Raw genomic sequence first — 17923 nt, forward strand, 5'->3', positions numbered from 1 at the left:
TTGTGTTTTAGGGTTTGTGAGTTTGTTAATTTATAAGCTTCGGAATGTTGTATATTTTACCTAATTATTATTATTATTATTAATTTAAGTAACTAAACATTTTATTGATTTATTAGTGGTCTATATATTCTATCTACATTTCAAAAATTAATTTAAGTAACTATACATTTTATTGATTTATTAGGCTAGAGGGTATGGTGTTCATCCTCCCTTTGAGGATGATCCGTCATGTAGGCGTCGCATCATAGTCTTTCGAATGATGGTCCATCCCACAAAACTAGAGGGTATGGGAGGATGGTCCTAGATGATCCTACCCCACCACTTTTATGTTTTTTTTTAATCTTCTATTTTTTTTTAACATTTAACAAATAAACTAACAAAATATTTTCATTAATATTAGAACAAAATACATAAACTTAAATATTTTCATTAATTTCCAGTTGGCATCCCAACTTTCTTTGTTGGCCGACCTTATCCCCTTTCATTTATCTCGTTATTATTTATTATTAATAATTAATAATATATATACATACACATATATAGATATAGATAAATCACCTCTCAACAGCTTTACACAAGAACACTGCCTCTTTCAAGATCCATCGCCTTCAAGGTCCACTTTTTTTAAACGGTCAAAAGTCTTGGACCCGTCATTTTTTGTCTGCATATGGACCGTCTCCAACGTCCTATGCTCGACGGTGAGTACGAGGACGCAGGGGGTGGCATGGTGTTGCTTTCGTCGCCGGTCTTCGACGGGTGAGGGACGCTCCCCATACCCATCAGCCTTAGTGGTCTATATATTATACATCTACATTTCAAAAATATATATTCTACATATGTATTTTCTTCGAAAGCCAAATTCCAAGTTAATATATCTATCTATCTACTATAATAAAAGAAATCAACTTTTGAACACGTGTCATTCATTGAATGTATCCTCAAATCTATATTTATCTCATATTAACTAAATAAATAATAAATTAATATTAAATTTTATCATACTTTAATAAAATATTATTTTCTCAAATCTAAATTGTTAATTTAATATATATTTTAAAACAAATACCTCTCTTTCATACTTATCTTATATTAAATATATAAATAATAAATTAATATTAAATGTTATCCTAATTTCTTAAAAATATAACTTTTTTATTATTTGATATACAAAATTATATTTATTCAACTCGTGTAAAACGCGGGGTTTTTAAAAATATAATTTTTTTTATTATTTATTATACAAAGTTACATTTATATAACTCGTGTAATACACGAAGTTTTTAAAAATATATTTTTTATCATTTGCTATGAAAAATTAGATTTATTCAACATGTGTAATACACGTGTTTTTTTAAGGATATAATTTTGTTATTATTTGGTAGATTTTTCAACCCGACTATACGCGGGTTTTTTTAAAGATACGACGTTTTTAGTATTTAATATACAAAATTACATTTATTTAATCTGTGTAATACACATGGTTTTTAAAGATATAACTCTTTTTAGATCTATTCAACACGTGTAATATACAGGTTTTTAAGGATGTAATTTTTTTATTATTTGGTAGATTTATTCAACCCGATTATACACGGGTTTTTTAAAAATACGACGTTTTTATTATTTAGTATACAAAATTACACATTATTTAATCTGTGTAATACACATGGTTTTTAAAGATATAACTTTTTTTATTATTTGGTATATAAAATTACATTTATTAACCCGTACAATATAAAAGGTTCATAAAGATATAACTTTGTATTATTTAATATATAAAATTACATTTGTTCAACCCGTGTAATACACGGGGTTCTAACCTAGTATATATTATAATGAAAGGTATTGAATAAGAATGGATTCTGTAGCCTCTATATTTATGAGAGTGGTTGTAAATTGTTGTGAATGGATGAGAAGAAAAAGCAGAAAAAGTTACTATTTATCAGTAAATTTGCAGAATATTGTTCACCTTTATAATTATTTAATATTTTCTGAAAGTGGTTGTGAGTGGAGGAAAGAAAAAAAAAGTAATGGTAAAAGTATAAAAAATATTATTTAATTGAAAAGAATAGAAAAATGATGTTATTTTTTTGTGTAATTATAAAGATAAAATAAGAGATTTGATTGTGAATGCTCTAATGAAAGGAAAAGAAAAATAATACTATTTTTTTTACTCTTTCTCAACTTTCTACATTTTTAGTCTTTTATATAATAGAGGGATTTCTCGTGTGTTGCGTAAGCCATTTGAGTCTTTTATATAATAAAGGGATTTCTCGTGTGATGCATCATCCATTTGATTTTTGTCACTATTAGTTCGATTTATTATGAAAGTCAGACTCGGTATAACAACCGAAAAAGGTAACAAAAATATCAAGTTGTGAGATGTCCAAAAGAAAACCGACGGTCAGACACAAGCTTTTTTCCATAAAAACGAATAAAGTTGTGACATGCTTAAAAGGAGATCCCCATAAAAATGAATACTGCTAAAGGTATTGATGATAACCAAACTAGTACCGATATTGGTATCAGTTATGTTCGTTACGATATCAACACTCATTATAGTACGTACAATGCTATAATATATGTGTGATGGAAAATAAGACAACAAAGCACAGGCCTCATTTTCGTTATAATCTTTAAGTTCGTTAAAGACTGTTTGATCCACGAGTTCTAGCGACATTAGGGGAAATGTCAATATCAGTCATTTATTTACCTCCCATCCGGATCCTGCTATGATACAACTGCTACCGAATTGGGGAATGAGAATGACTCATTCCTTTTTGCTAAATTCATTGTGTATTAAATTAAAACTTTATATTTTCATTGTCTAGATCCATTATATATGGATGTATATGCATAAGCGATGTTGATCTTTTATTTTATTCAATGGGAAATGAATAAATAAGATAAGTGTAAAGACATAATTCAAGGATTGTCTAGAAAGTTTAAATAGGTTAAAGATAATTCGAGTGGATTAAAGAGATAAATATAGTTTAGTTTATTTATTGAATTAGTTTGAATTATCTGTTTGGTAGATAAGTTTATCTGGTTAGTTTATTTATTTTTTTAATAGAGTTTGAGTAATGTATTCAGTTTTATTTGTCGAGTTCATTAATAAATAAAAGAGTCGAAGTATGTTACTTCAAATCTGCATGTTTTTACATATTTTCGATTTGATCCAACAAAGTGTTTTTTAGCAAGTAGCAGTAGGAAGCTCGCGCGAAGCGGTGGTTGCGACAATTTAAAGCGTGGTACAAGTTTGATGTTAGTTAATCAATCCTCTCAATAGACAAACTTTAAGGTGTATACTTCATCTCTTTTGAAATCTTTGGCAGCATACCTTTGTATTTTTATCGATATCCATCTTGACCCATTTGTTGTACATTATGGATGACGCATGGAATATGCAAAATTTGTTAAAAAAAAAAAACGGGTCATGCGACAAAGAGGTTAAACAGGTGTGTCAAAATAGCCTAACATGTATTCAAATGGTTACAAAGTCAAACTTAAATTAAAACAAGAATAATGAAACCAAATCCGGGCATTGTGTTGTTCAAATTTACAAATAAGTTTGGTATTTGTCCAAATATGTGGTTTTGATCAAATTAGGGAGGTAACCAACTAACCAAGGTCTTCTGGCAATGAACTTGTTAACTCATTTTCATTTAACAACCTGCTTGCATGCACATAATCTAGAAAGCAAAAATCATGATGGCAATAAATGAAAAAGTCTCAAATTTGTAAGTTGGCCTATTTCTCGTGGTATTTTATTCCACATGACATCCTTTATAATAAAGATTATATGTGCATAGGGGAGGTTCATTTGAGAAGAAAATTAAATTGAGAAGAAAAGAATAAAGGGTACAATTGTAAAACATTAAATAGTTTTCTCTCATCTCATTTATTATTCTTTATAACTAATTAATTAGTCATAAAGATTATCATCCTCCACACTAAATTTTTTGCCTAGGCACATCAAAATTTATCCTACACATTTTTTAAATTTATCCTACACATATTGAAATTTATCCTACACAACTCGTAATTCATCCTACACACCACATAATTTATCCTACACCTTAAATTAATTTTTTTCTTCTTTGAAAAGATATAGTTTTTTTTTTTTTAAATAAGTTACAAATTTAATTTAGTTAGCTATTAAAAAGGAAGACTAACAATTAATGATCTATCTAGTTTTACCAATATACCCTTACACCCATATTAAATATAAAAATTAAATGAAGTAAAATAAAGCATTCTTATTGGTTGAAGTTTGTTCTTTTTTATTCTTACAAAAAATTTCTTCTCATTTGAACTCTCCACTATATACATAAGCAAATAAATAAAAAAAAAAAGATGGCAAAAAAGTAATGTAAGTAAGGTTGAGAACTTGGCTATCGCGTTAGGGCGGGAAATAAAGTTCCTATACACACGCGGTGAACTTGCTTGATTGGGGAGTAGTTACTGATTTAAAATACATGCGTTTTTCGACCGTTGTAAATGGGGAGTGGATAGGGGAGTGCCCCTTATATATGTTTGAGTGCAAAACAAAGAATTAAGAGGGAAGTTGACATGGCATGTGATGATTAGTTATGGTGCAGAGGTTACAACTACCCACGAGGGGAGCATCCTTTACGCCCTAACTTACCTTATGTAGCATAAGTAGATTGATAATCTACCGCAACAACCGACAAACTCATGGCCTAACACACCCTAAACCATAAGGCTATGGGGGTGTGGTTTCCCCTTCCTCCAAGTTCACCTTAGCGCCACATCACTCTACTTTCCACATCATCATCATCCCCAAAACATGAGGTGTGGTTCCCCTTTTCTTCCCCCTTCCCCCCTTCTATTTTTTATTTATTTTTTTTAAATAGCTAAATTCTATAAAATATAAAAAGTTTTCATTAATTAAAAAAATACATAGCCTAGAAAAAAAGTATAATTTAAAAAACAGTAATTTAAAACAACATAATTTTAAACAAAGACATAATTTAAAAATAAATTAGAACCCGTTTTCACTTCGTCCTAGCCATTTCTTTGCGATCATGTCCTTTATTCTTGAAATCACCGCACGATCTCGTTCTGGTAGACCTTCGACGTCGGTTCTTATGAGTCGGAACTCTTCAGTTTCTTGAGCTTGTAGAACAAATTCGAGTCGTCTCTTATCAAACTCAAGCCTCTCTTTTTCCATCACCACCGCTTTTTCCTTTTCTTTCTCTTTCTTTTTGTATCTCTCCTCTTGCACTCCCAAAAAATGGTTGAATTTTTGTAGCATTGTATCAAGTTTTGATGCACCACTCGAGCTCGTTCCTTTTGAACCCGAAGCCTTCTCGGCGGCTGCTTTTTAGCACGATCCCTTCCAATTGGCCGACCTAATTTAGGAGTTGGAGCTTCATCTTCGAACTCGAGGTCATCGTTTATATTGATAGTACAACGTGCATCAGAATCACCGCACTATAACTCCCCAACACACTTGTTTTAGATCTTTTCCTTTGTGATACCTTATTAGGCACCACTTTCTATTTTAGGCATTTTCTCAATATTTCATACGGTATCATGTAAGTCCACGACCCATGTTTCTTGGTGTATTTATCAATATAGCCAACGACAAAACATTTGCATCATTTGGACCACTTGGATGATTGTTCCATACATTTTGATATGTACCCGCAAACAAACAATTTTTTGTGTTCATCTCTATAATTTTTTAACTAATGGGATGGACAAATCGATATGGGGGCCGTTGCATCAATTGGAAAAATTCTTTACAAACTTGGTTATAAAAGTCTTCATGTTTTCGATTGGTGTCTCCGCATTAAAATTTATAAATATAATCATTGTTTAGAAATAAAATACAAAAATTAATTTTAATACCTTATTTAAAAATAAAATTAAAAATGATTGGGGGAACCTTTAACCCACGCTCGTGCAAGTGTTTCCAACTCGTCCGGGGTCCAAGGAATGCTTTGCGCCTTTCCGCTTCCCTCTTCTTGAGCTTGTGTTTGGTTTCCTCCTTGTGCTTGTTTTTTTTCCCTTTTTTAGCCTTCATGGTTTGTGGTTGCGTTTCGGGTATAACATCGTCGTCTATGACTAAAGAAATGAAATTGTGCCCGGGTGCGGTTTGAGTCAACTGTTGGGACGGTGGCATTTGTATTGCTTGTGATTGCATTTGCATAGCATAATGGTGTTCTTGTAATTGCATTTGCCAAGTGTTTTGAGCTTGACTAAAACCACCAAACGAATACGAATCCATCAATGTCGTGGGGTATACAAGTGGGAGTTGGGTCGAGGGAGTAGCGAGTGTTGTTGTTGTTGTTGTTGTTTTTGGAAATTGGGAAGGTTGGTAAAGAAATTGGAAAAGGATTTGAGTTATTTTTAAAATTGAAAAACGGGTTTAAATTGGATTTTATTATTTAACTTAAGTTTTTTTTTTTATTGACCGTTCCCAACGGATAAAATTCAAACGGTTGAATTGTGTTTCATCAGGGAAGACGGGGATGAGTCCCCGAGCTCACCGATATCTCGAGGGGGGTGTTCTCCGACGGGGAACCCCCCCCCCCCATTAATATCCATACCTTAATTATGTTTACTCTGTCAAGAATTTCATCAATATCCATGCTTAGATGACGGCTTTTGTTTTCTTCGTCATTTCTATCTTCCTTAAACAGTTCCTTTGCCCCAAATCTCAAAACAATTGATTACTCATTCATCAACAAAACCACTAACAAAGGTTACTTAGCCCCTCTAGTACACCCATTTGGGAGCCTCAGAAATGAAAAGAAAAAAGTATGCCTACATGTGCTCATGTGGCACTTTTTTCACAACCAGGCCAGCCCCCATAACTCATAGAGGGGTCAGGGGAGGCCCCCAGTTCAAACTTGGATAAAGATATCAGTTTTAAATTAATTGGTGTAGAAAAACTAACTATATTTTGAAGTTGGAATGAATCAAACTCAAACCTATAAACTTATTTAGCAGGTGTTTGTTATATCTCATTCGGCTTTCGACGAAATTAAGCTACTCAAATGTTAGCTGAAATCAAACTTGGAGAGTTGATAATCGACCTTCCAAGTTGACTGACAAAAAGATATAGTAATTCAAATGGTGTTCAACTAAAAGATGTGTGACGTGATCCAACTAGGTAAACCGAGTGAGTGAAAGCTCGCTCAATAAGACTAGGGTTCAATACTCTTGTTTTTTAGAGCAAGCCGCTAGGTGGAAGCAAACAACACGAACAAAAAACCAACAAAACAATAGCGGGCCAGTGTCTATAATCATAAACATGTCATGAATACTACACAAACTAGCCATTTAAGATCACCCTATAAGCTCCTGCTTGTTCAGTTATTCCACATTCCTTCCTGTCTTTGACTGGCATTAAACCAAAAAGAAAATACGATTAGAAAGTTTTTCTTATCACATGTCACATTGTATATGTAAAAAAAAAGAAAATAGACACCGTTTTACCATTACCCAACCCGTCTGGCTTGGCTTGCCCATCTTGCCACTTCTATGACACCTTGATTGAAGAAAAATTAATTCCGTATCTTTAAGCATAAAAGAAATAATAATAAAAGTACCTTATCAACAGCATTTGATGCATCTGAGGAATTGTGTATTTCCTTCTGTAAGAGTTCAACACGGCTTCTTAATAAATTGTTATGTGCTTCCGACTGGAAACACATAAAAAACAAGTCATTGCAAAATCATCAACCAACTTGTACAAGTGTGTGCGTGTGTATACTATATATATGGGTGGGTTCATTGGGAAACTCCAAAAAAGTGGGGAACCGGCTCACATGAACTCAAATTATATACTCATTTCAGCGGGGTTAGAACCCTGACCAGAAACCCTAAACATAAACAATAATGCCAAACCCAAAAAACTAAACTCTAAACTAGACCTGGCAAACGGGTTGGGTCGGGTCGGGTCGGGTCATGGTCAAAAAGGGTTCGGGTCAATTAAACAAAGGGTTGTTTTGGTTAGGGTCGAAACGGGTTCGGGTCGGAACGGGTTCGGGTCGGTTTAAACAACATTTTTAAAGTAAAAAAAAGCTTGTAGCAGTAGTAGATCATCTTCACTTCGTATACATGTATAGACGCACAGACACTTCATATACATGTATACACACAGAAACATATACAATTATGCATAGTGTATGTGGGTTTCGGGGCAGATTGGGTTCGGGTTAGAACGGGTCATCTTACAAATTGGATTCAGCACAGAACAGTATTACAATCTTTATGATAAAACCTTAGTTTCTTAATCAAAATAGAAATTGAAATTATAACATATGTTGAATAGTTCCGATTAAAAAGAATTAGAGATTTAAAAAACAAATAAATACAAATCAAATTCAAACATACTAATTGAAAAAGAGAAGAACATCATTTCTTCCGGCGAGCGACAATACTTCATAAGTCATGTGGTTCCAATTCAATAATCGCTCCACCCAATCTCTTGATCTGTCAATCCATTTGGGGTTCGTAATTGTTGGCCATTCAGTAATAATTTACACACTAACCGATTACACCGTCGATCCGTTACGACTTCCCACATAGCATCGAAACACCGCCGTTTGATATGTCGCCGGGTTTATAGTGCCGGCCATTGGAACACAGAGATACGCAAAAGAGACGAGAGTAGAGGAAAATGTGTAGGCATCTGATTTGGCGGTTTGGTGAGTTAATTCTAAGAATCAATTTGGTGTGATGGACCTGATGGTGATGAACTCAGATCCAATCCAGAGAGAACCTAAAGAAAAGCGTCTGAGAGAAAAGGTAAAACCCTAGGAACTCTTCTAATCCTATCCACCCGTTTCTTTTTTCTTCTGAAGTCACTAACCTGTTCCAACCCGTCTCTCTTCTCACTTCCAATTACCCAACGTGACCCGTGAATATCATTTAAAGTTTTAGAATTACCCAGTTGGACCCGTTAATCATTAAACGAAAGCCCAAATCAACCCATAATTATTCATTCGGGTCATGATTCCCCCCCCTAACTCTAAACCCTGTTCCATGAGTTCAATAGAAGTTCGTTTGAGCCGGTTCCCCTCCAGTTCGTTTGCGTTCTCCAATGAACCTCCACCAGCATTATATATAAACATATACATGTGTGTGTGTGTGTCTTTATACATCAAGTAAATAGACAAACAAGCAACACACCTTTTCCAACATAGTTGTAAGGTTTCGGATCTCATTCTTCTTTAATGTGGACAAAGCTTGTGCAACAGTATTCAAGTTTGTCCTGAAAACATATGTATAATACGTGTTTAACTTCATTCATGCAATATTGTGTTACAATTTTATTTAGGCAAATTGGAAAAATAATAATCCCATCTTTCTTTCTGAAATTGGCCGATAATAATCCCAAGTCAGTTATTAGCCAATAATAATCCGACCTCGTCCAATTTTTTTGTAAAATAGTCCGCCGTTAAAATAACTTAACGGAGTTAAGTGTTTTTCCGAATTACAAACCGATGTTTTAGGGCTTTTGACCAGAACGAGGATACGAGTCGATTGATGTAAAACTTACCTCGAAATACTGCCCCCAACCCACGAAAACGGTGCTTCAATTCGGGTGTTTAACTTCCAATTAACAAAATTCAAGCCATTTCAAACACAATGTCGAGGTAAGTTTTACATCAATCGACTCGTATCCTCGTTCTGATCAAAAGCCCTAAAACATCAGTTTGTAATTCGGAAAAACACTCAACTCCGTTAAGCTTATTTTAACGGCAGACTATTTTACAAAAAAAAATGGACGAGGTCGGATTATTATTGGCTAATAACTGACTTGGGATTATTATCGACCAATTTCAGAAAGATGGGATTATTATTTTCCAATTTGCCTTTTATTTATGTAAATGCCCTAAATTTTAAAATGATATACAAACTAATCCGTGTTTATGATCAAAATACGAGATGCATACTTATCTAGATATAGAGGATCCAGGGTTTGTTCTTCGACAAGTTCCTCTACGCTACCAAGAATGTCATCCACCTGCATCAATGAAAACATAGAGCATTTTCCGTATGAAATAATACATATGTGTTTAAACAATATATATATAGGGTAAAGTTCTTGTACAAATAATCTTAACATACTAAACATACAAATTGAAGGAAAAACTCAAAAAGACAAGGTGGCATTTTTGTAATTATCAATAACTATCAAAGTTACTCTACAAATATACCTAAAAAAACCTAACCCCACCCCAAAAACCTAACCCCCCCCCCCCCCAAGCTAAAATGCTAAAAACTAAACCCCCAAAAACCTAAAAAATCTAAAAAAAAAAAAAACACAAAAACACAAAAATTATTTATTTTTTTTAACATTTTTTATTAAAAATCGCTATTTTTTTTTGCTAACAAAATGTAGCGATTTTTTAATAAAAAATGTTAAAAAAAATTGTGTTTTTTAGGTATTTTTGGTTGAGTTCACATTTGTATAGTAACTTTGATAGTTGGTGGTAATTACAAAAATGCCACCTTGTCTTTTTGAGTTTTCCTTCAATTTGTATGTTTAGGATGTTAAGATTATTTGTATGTGATCTTTTGCCTATATATGTAATAACTTATGCATGTTTGACATTGTTTCAACTGGAGAAGTTTAAGAGATATTGTACATGCTATGGTCGCTATAGCGAATAGCGTAGCGTATAGGTCAAAGGTCGTTACAGGGTATGTAGCCATAGATAGCGGGATTTCAGTTATTTTTTTAATTTTTTAAAATATAATAGCGATTAAATATAGCTATAAAATAGTTGGATTTTAGGTTTTTGTTAAATATACATGTAAAATAGCGTATATACCAGGGTATTTAGATATAATATACATATAATTTTTTTTAATTTTTTTCTAGTGTATCGCTATTTATAAAATAGTGCTCCCTATTTATCGCTATTCGCTATGTAGCATATAGGTATCTTATTGCTATTTGTCGCTATTCGCCATCAACAACTATGTGTACATGTAATTTAGGGTTCAGGTCTTTTGAGTTGATTCGGTTTTTTTCAAACCCATGTATTGTATAAAAGAGGTTACCACATGAGAAATACATAAACTTATTTCCTGCACTGCAGTCAGTGGCGAAGCTTTAAATTTTTTACCCGGGGGGGGGGGGGGGGGGGGGGGGGGTCGAAAATGTATATACCCAAAAAATTCTATAGAACCGGGGGGTCGAAAACATTTATACCCAAAAATTTCTATACGAAAACTACATATATAACACTACTGGCCGAAAAGTTCGGGGGGTCGGGCGCCCTTCCCGGCCCCTTCAAAGCATCGCCCCTGAGTGCAGTCATTGCATTGCATAAAAATATGTATCATAGATATATCAATTTGACAATGCTGAAAGTTGTATTCGTAGAGAAAATACCTTCGTCTCCTCACACAAAGCTTCAAACTCATCCTGTGAAATGGCAATACAACGCATATACGTTTAAACCACAGTATTGTAAACTGAAAAGTCAAATAGCTATAAGAATAAAAAAAAAACTCCTATGGTGCATACATAGTTCACTCAACACCCTCAAAAAGTATATGTGATACAAGCCAATATAAATATATCATGCCAATATCATACTTTCATGGAAGATTACTTTGTTTAATAATTTCACAGTCAGGTATGTGTTGTTTTAAACAGCATATGTTTTGCACCACACACGTATAAATCCATGTTGTCAAAAGCGCAAAAAGTGCGCGCCTAGGCGCTCGGGAGCACCTATAGCGCTTGGTAGCAGCCTAGGCGCAAAAATGGGTTTTTTGGAAAAAAACGCTGCTGAGGCGCAAAAAGGCGCGCGCCTAGGCGCAAAAACGAGTGCTGAGGCGCAGCACATAAGCAGAAAACAAAACGCACGCACAAAAAAACCGAAAACGGAGTGCGTGCAAAAACCTGCCTCACGCGGGCTCGGGTTTTCGGAGCTGCATTCGTGCGGGCACGCGCGAGTTCAACCAAATTCCAGCTCAGAAACACTTATTTATTTTCAAAGCATAACATATTTTTTATATTTTTTTCTCTATGTGCGCTTTTCTTAAAAAAAGCCCACGCTTTTTTTGCGCCTAAGCTCCGGACGAGGCCGATGCGCCTCGCCTGCGCCTTGCGTCTTTGACAACATAGGTATAAATATCATTCATTACTCGTTACAAAATCGAGCAAGTACATAATAAGCATTTAACATAAACAAAGCTTGCGCAAAAGGAACACAAAAACTTGTACCTCAATATTCTTATGCAAAGACACAATAACCTGTGAAATATAAATTAAGAAAATAGCAACGTCTCTGAGTGACAAGTTGAATGAACAATAGAAAATAACAATGAATGGAAGTTATATACAGATAGGAACACCTGAATATACAGATGATGAAGACGCTCTTTCTCTGCAATAGTAAATCCTGGAAACGCTTTGCAGAACTCCTTCACGTATAAAATATTAAACAAAAGCAAATGTTAAATTAAATATTCCCCCCTTTTCTTTTCTTAAGAAATTACCCATTTACCCTTGTTTTTCTTAGCATAAACCAAACGCAAACCCTGCATTAGACGACGACGCACAGACCACATCTCTTCAGGCGTCTACTTTGCCCGGTTGTAAAAATCCCGACTAGACTAGCTGTTTAAAAGGTCGGAAGCCCTAACCTACCGATAGGTATTTTGGGGGGGGGGGGGGTGTTTATTTGCACGGACCTCCCATCCGCCGGAGTATTACAACTCCGCAGCTAGCCTAGCCCCATGGCTGCATGGCGGTAAATCCCCACCGAGATCGAAGAGCCTGTGTGGTATTACACCGGCCACAAGATTCGAACCCGGGTCTCTTGGGAAGAGATGGGTGAGGCTGGCCAACTGGGCTACCCCAATTGGTTACCGATAAGTATTATATGCACGAAGGAATGAGATTCTTTAAACATTCATTATTCATTTGTACCAAACTCACTTTACAAAAATAGGAAATCAAACAGATTGATTGATTGATTCATACCTCTTTGGAGCAAGTAGTGAGAAGGCCGTGCAGACCCAGCTTAAACGACCTCTTCAGGTCGCTTTCTCCATGACCATTCGCCATTTTTCAACGCCGATTTAATTTCAAAACCCTATTTCACCTCAACTCTGCTGTCGATAAAACAAAAAATACAATCCCAACTCTTCAATTTTAAAATAATAATACAAACAACATAACCGTTCATTTTACTTCGCTATTTTTTTTGACCCGTTACATTTTACTTCACTATATTTTTTTTGACCCATTTCACATTAGTTCACTATATATTGACCCATTTCATTTTACTTCACTATATTTTGACCCGTTACATTTTACTTCACTACATTTTGACCCGTTTCAGTTTAATTCACTATATTTTTGGCCCATTTGACCTCAGTTGAATTCATTATATATATATATATATATATATATATAGGGGATGGATCATGAGAAAACTAGTTTAAATGAGAAAACCAAAAAACTAACTAAAAAAGCCTAAAAAACATACCAAATTTTTTTTTTACAAATTTTTATAAAAAAATAGCTAGTTTTTATGCATGGAAAATAATTTTCAAAAAAATAAAAAAAAAAAAAAAATTGTTGTATTGCACATGTGCACTATTACGGATATAGTGTACATGTGTAATACACATATAATGCACATGTGCAGTACATTAAAAAACTTTTTTTTTTGAAAATTTTTTTATATATAAAAATAGCGATTTTTTTATAAAAAATTGTAAAAAAAAAAATTGGTATGTTTTTTAGCTTTTTTTAGGCTTTTTTAGTTAGTTTTCTAGTTTTCTCATTTAGATGTATTTTTCTCGTGATCCTCTCCCTAAAAAGTTACGTCATTTTAAAAGTAAGCGTGATTATGAAAGCATAAACAAAAGTTAAGTAGTTAACAATCAAAAGTAGAATAATTGTACAAGTAAAAAAAAAAAATTGTTCTTTAGATACATCCCCTAAAAAATTGAATCCTAATGTCATGAACCTAACATACCAGAATGCATTGTAACTCAGAAACAAACTGAAACCCTAGGTTCGAATCATGAACAGAGATGAAACAGAGAGGAAGCTTGTGGACGAAATTGGAATATTTGTGAAGTGGGTTTTCATGAACAGAGATTTGGGAGGAGGATTGTGATTTGGGGTCTTTAAAGATACATACAGGAGGAGTATGGGTTCCTTCTCAAAAACAAGTTATATAAGTCACTAGAACAACACAATAATATCTGAGAATCCCCAAATTATAAACCCTAGACCTTCTCATATCCCCAATAATAATATAACTACTGAAACAGGTACTTTACCTTTTATTGGAGGAGATGAGCTGCCGGACCACGAACGAAAGTTTTTTCCTGCGTCGATGAATCCTCCCTCTTCTCCCCACTTCTAGTTGAGGATGATGGATGATTCTGGTTTTTGTTTCCTATTTCAAAAAGCAGAGTTGTCGGATGAAAATGTTTTCCCTCCTTGAATTTTGCCTATCTCACGTGATTGACTGACTAATTGGCAAGTTGATTTCAAGATTTAACGGGCCACCTCATTTCGACCGGTTCACGTCGAAATGGTACAAGTTGAAACGATACAGGTCGAAACCGTTCGCGTCGAAACCGTTCGGATCGAAACCAGTATAGGTCGAAACGGTATGGGTTGAAACGGTGTGGGTCGAAACGGTTCGATTTGAAACGGTACGGGTCGAAACGGTTCACGTCGATACTGTTCGCGTCGAAACGGTACGGGTCGAAACGGTTCGGTTCGAAACCAGTATTGGTCGAAACAGTACGGGTTGAAACGGACGAAGATTCCAATGAATTTTTTAATTTTTCTGATTTTTTAAAATTTTTTTAATTTTTCTAATTTTTTTTTATTTTTTTTATTTATTTTATGTTTTTAGAGTTACCCATTTACCCAACGTAATACCCATCCTTACCCACGAATTATTTTAAATAGACATCTTACAACCCATCCTGATGCATCCTTAATTATCTTAACCCATCCTGACCCATCCTCATCTTTAAAATGACCCAAAATAACCCAAAAAACCCAAATGGATTTTTATTGCCAGGCCTAAAAAATACGTTTAAGTAATTTCACGGAGAAATAAAACATTTTAGTTAAATTAATCAAAACTACGTAATTTTGATGGATTTGTCGTGTAAGGTTATACGTCTAAGAGCACCGTATTCACCTTCCTCTTTTTAAAAAAAAAAGTTGTGAAACTTTTTTATTGTTTAATAATATCTTTTTATTAATTTGTAATGACGTTTTATAGAAACATAATAAAATACTAGTTAGAGAAAGTGCCTTCAAAAACAATATTTGAATTGTATATTGTGATGAAATTTGATAACTTTTAAATTGTATTTTTGAAAAAGTAAAAAATAAGATGCATTTAGCCATTCCCTAACTTTATAATATGTTTTTCTTCATTTTGGGTTTCAAAAATAATCTACTTAACATTGTCTATCTATTTATTTATTACAACTTAAAATAACATAAGCACATCCAAATACCATTTCCAACATATTTGTTATCTTAATGCTTGGAATATGAGGTAAGTTGATGCTTGTGCAGGGAAACATGTCCCGATTGATCCTTTGGGGAGCTCGGTGATGCCATGGTTACATGGATCTACACTTGGAATGAGCTCAACCCATTGACAGAAAGGCGCAACCACAATCAAGATCAAGATGAAAATCGAGCATTCGAAAACCAGGTAGATATGTCTAACTGAATTCGCTTGTTATTCCAAACGATAGATTCAAATAAACAAGCTCAAACACACATACCAAAAAAAAAATATAAAATGGGCCCTTAAATAAACAACATTTAAAAGTCTTGAATTTATTCATGTAGGAACTAGAATTTGTTCATCTTCACCACTACACTTGAAAGCAACAATGGCAAGTACAAACATTACACCAATCCAAATCATCAACCTTCCAACCAATCCACGACCGCCACCTCCGCCCTTCACCGCCACACTCCTCTCCGGCGAACCCATACAAGACCCGCGAAAACCACTAAACCGATCACAATTGTCATCATAATTCTCAAAACTCTTGCAAGAAAACTCCATACTAACTTCACTTTTCTCATCCACATCAAAACACCCACCATTATCCTCCGAACCCACATCCGATTCCTCGAAAAGCCTCCGTCCCCTAAGCCTCCCATTATCGAAATCCACCTCTCGTTGCTCAATTACTTCAACCGCAGCGCGATCATGATCGCCTGAAGTCAATACTTCACTTTGTAATTGTAACAATGACATGAGTTCTTTGGGGGAGTTGTGGCACAATTGAATGAGACGGTGGTCGCCGGAGGCGACGGAGCTCCGGCGATTTGATCGGGAAAATGATTGTTTGATGGAATCCCATTCATTTTGGAGGGTTTCGAATTGTTTTTGAAGTGGGTCATCGTGTTCTTGATTGGTGTTATTTGAATTCATGGTGGTGGGGTCCAAGTGGTATGATTTTTGTTTAAAAGTGATGATTAAATTGGTTTTGTAAAGGCGTTTTCTTGGAGATTTTTGTGGGGTTTTAACAACCCATGATTTGAATTTGAATTTTGGTTAAGTTTGTTTGATTCAACAACGGTTCTATATTGTTTTTTTTCTTTTGTAATCGTAGTTTTTTTTATGTGGAAATTCATTTATTGATGAGTTAAATGGTTGGTTGGTCCCTGTGGTTTGCAAAAATTGTAGACTTGGTCCTAGTGGTTTACTAATTACATGCTTGGTACCAAAACTTGTTAAAAATAAACTTGCTTGGTCCCTAGCCCTAACATCAGTTAAATATCTATGTTAAAACACCCCATGTGCTTGGCACATAAGGGTAATTTGGTCATTTAAGTCTAGCCCTTTATAAAAAGAGTTAAATACCTAGTTGGTCCCACCCCACCCCCTTCTTCTCCCCCAAACCACCACCACCATCTCAGCTCCTCCCCCTGATGCCCACCACCATCAAATCCTCAAATTCTACATCATCTTCTCAAATCAATCGAACAGATAACATGAATATTATGTATATACTCTGATTTATTTGATTTCAAGTTCCTCTCTGTTTCAATTTGATACGTTGCCTCTCTGTTTCAATTTGATTTCAAGTTCCTAGCTGTTACATACTCTGATTTATATCATTTTGCGCATATGTATATGCTGCATCTTTTTTTTTTTTTTATGTCGGTGTTTTGTATTTGACACCATCCAAAATTCTTTGTGTGATGTTGTAGAGTGTATGGGGCCATGCCACTAGATTATGTATATCCTTCTGTTATGTATGGAATGCATTATTTGCTAAAAGAGGGTAACATAAAGAATTTCAATGTATTTGCTGCTATATTATTAGTTAATATCTGTTCAATTTCAAATGGTGCAGGCAGACGTATTTTTGTGAGGCTATGGTGGTTGGAACTCCAGGAAAGCAGTACAAGTTCTAGATGAAGTGTTTCCAAAGGTTATTTCTTCATGTTATCTGTTCGATTGATTTGAGAAGATGATGAAGAATTTGGGGATTTGATGGTGGTGGTGGTGGGTATTAGGGGAAGGAGCTGAGATGGTGGCGGTGGTTTGGGGAAGAAGAAGGGGGTGGGATGGGACCAACTAGATATTTAACTCTTTTATAATGGGCTGGACTTAAATGACCAAATTACCCTCATGTGCCAAGCACATGAGGTGTTCTAACAGAGATATTTAACTGATGTTAGGGCTAGGGACCAAGCGAGTTCATTTTTGACAAGTTTTGGTACCAAGCATGTAATTAGTAAACCACTAGGACCAAGTCTGCAATTTTTGTAAACCACAGGGACCAACCAAGCATTTAACTCTTTATTGATTATAGACGTTTGTAATAAACTAGGTGATGTCATGTCCGTATTGCGAGGCGATGTCCGATTAATTCTCAACCAATTAAAAAAACAGTACTATAGTTTTGA

The 17923-nt window shown here is 34.6% G+C and overlaps 1 protein-coding gene across 9 annotated transcripts; it reads right to left on the reverse strand.

The window, feature by feature from the left end:
• Nucleotides 1-7090: 7090 nt before the first annotated feature.
• LOC110910917 lies at nt 7091-14480 on the reverse strand. Of its 9 annotated transcripts, none has more exons than XM_022155510.2 (10): nt 14296-14480; nt 12983-13113; nt 12352-12420; nt 12221-12250; nt 11381-11413; nt 9933-10003; nt 9166-9247; nt 7581-7625; nt 7468-7510; nt 7091-7371 (listed from the first exon to the last, which is right to left on the reverse strand). In XM_022155510.2, the coding sequence occupies exons 2-10, from the start codon at nt 13064-13066 to the stop codon at nt 7304-7306; spliced, it is 525 nt and encodes a 174-aa protein (XP_022011202.1). In that variant the 5' UTR covers nt 13067-13113; nt 14296-14480; the 3' UTR covers nt 7091-7303. The 9 variants fall into 9 exon arrangements, with proteins under 9 accessions (XP_022011202.1, XP_022011231.1, XP_022011192.1 ...); XM_022155539.2 differs by having other exon boundaries at nt 7468-7519; nt 14296-14478; XM_022155500.2 differs by having other exon boundaries at nt 7581-7673; nt 12983-13110; nt 14296-14477.
• Nucleotides 14481-17923: the final 3443 nt, after the last annotated feature.

This window comes from Helianthus annuus, chromosome 2, assembly GCF_002127325.2.
Source record: "Helianthus annuus cultivar XRQ/B chromosome 2, HanXRQr2.0-SUNRISE, whole genome shotgun sequence".
Lineage (NCBI taxonomy): Eukaryota > Viridiplantae > Streptophyta > Magnoliopsida > Asterales > Asteraceae > Helianthus > Helianthus annuus.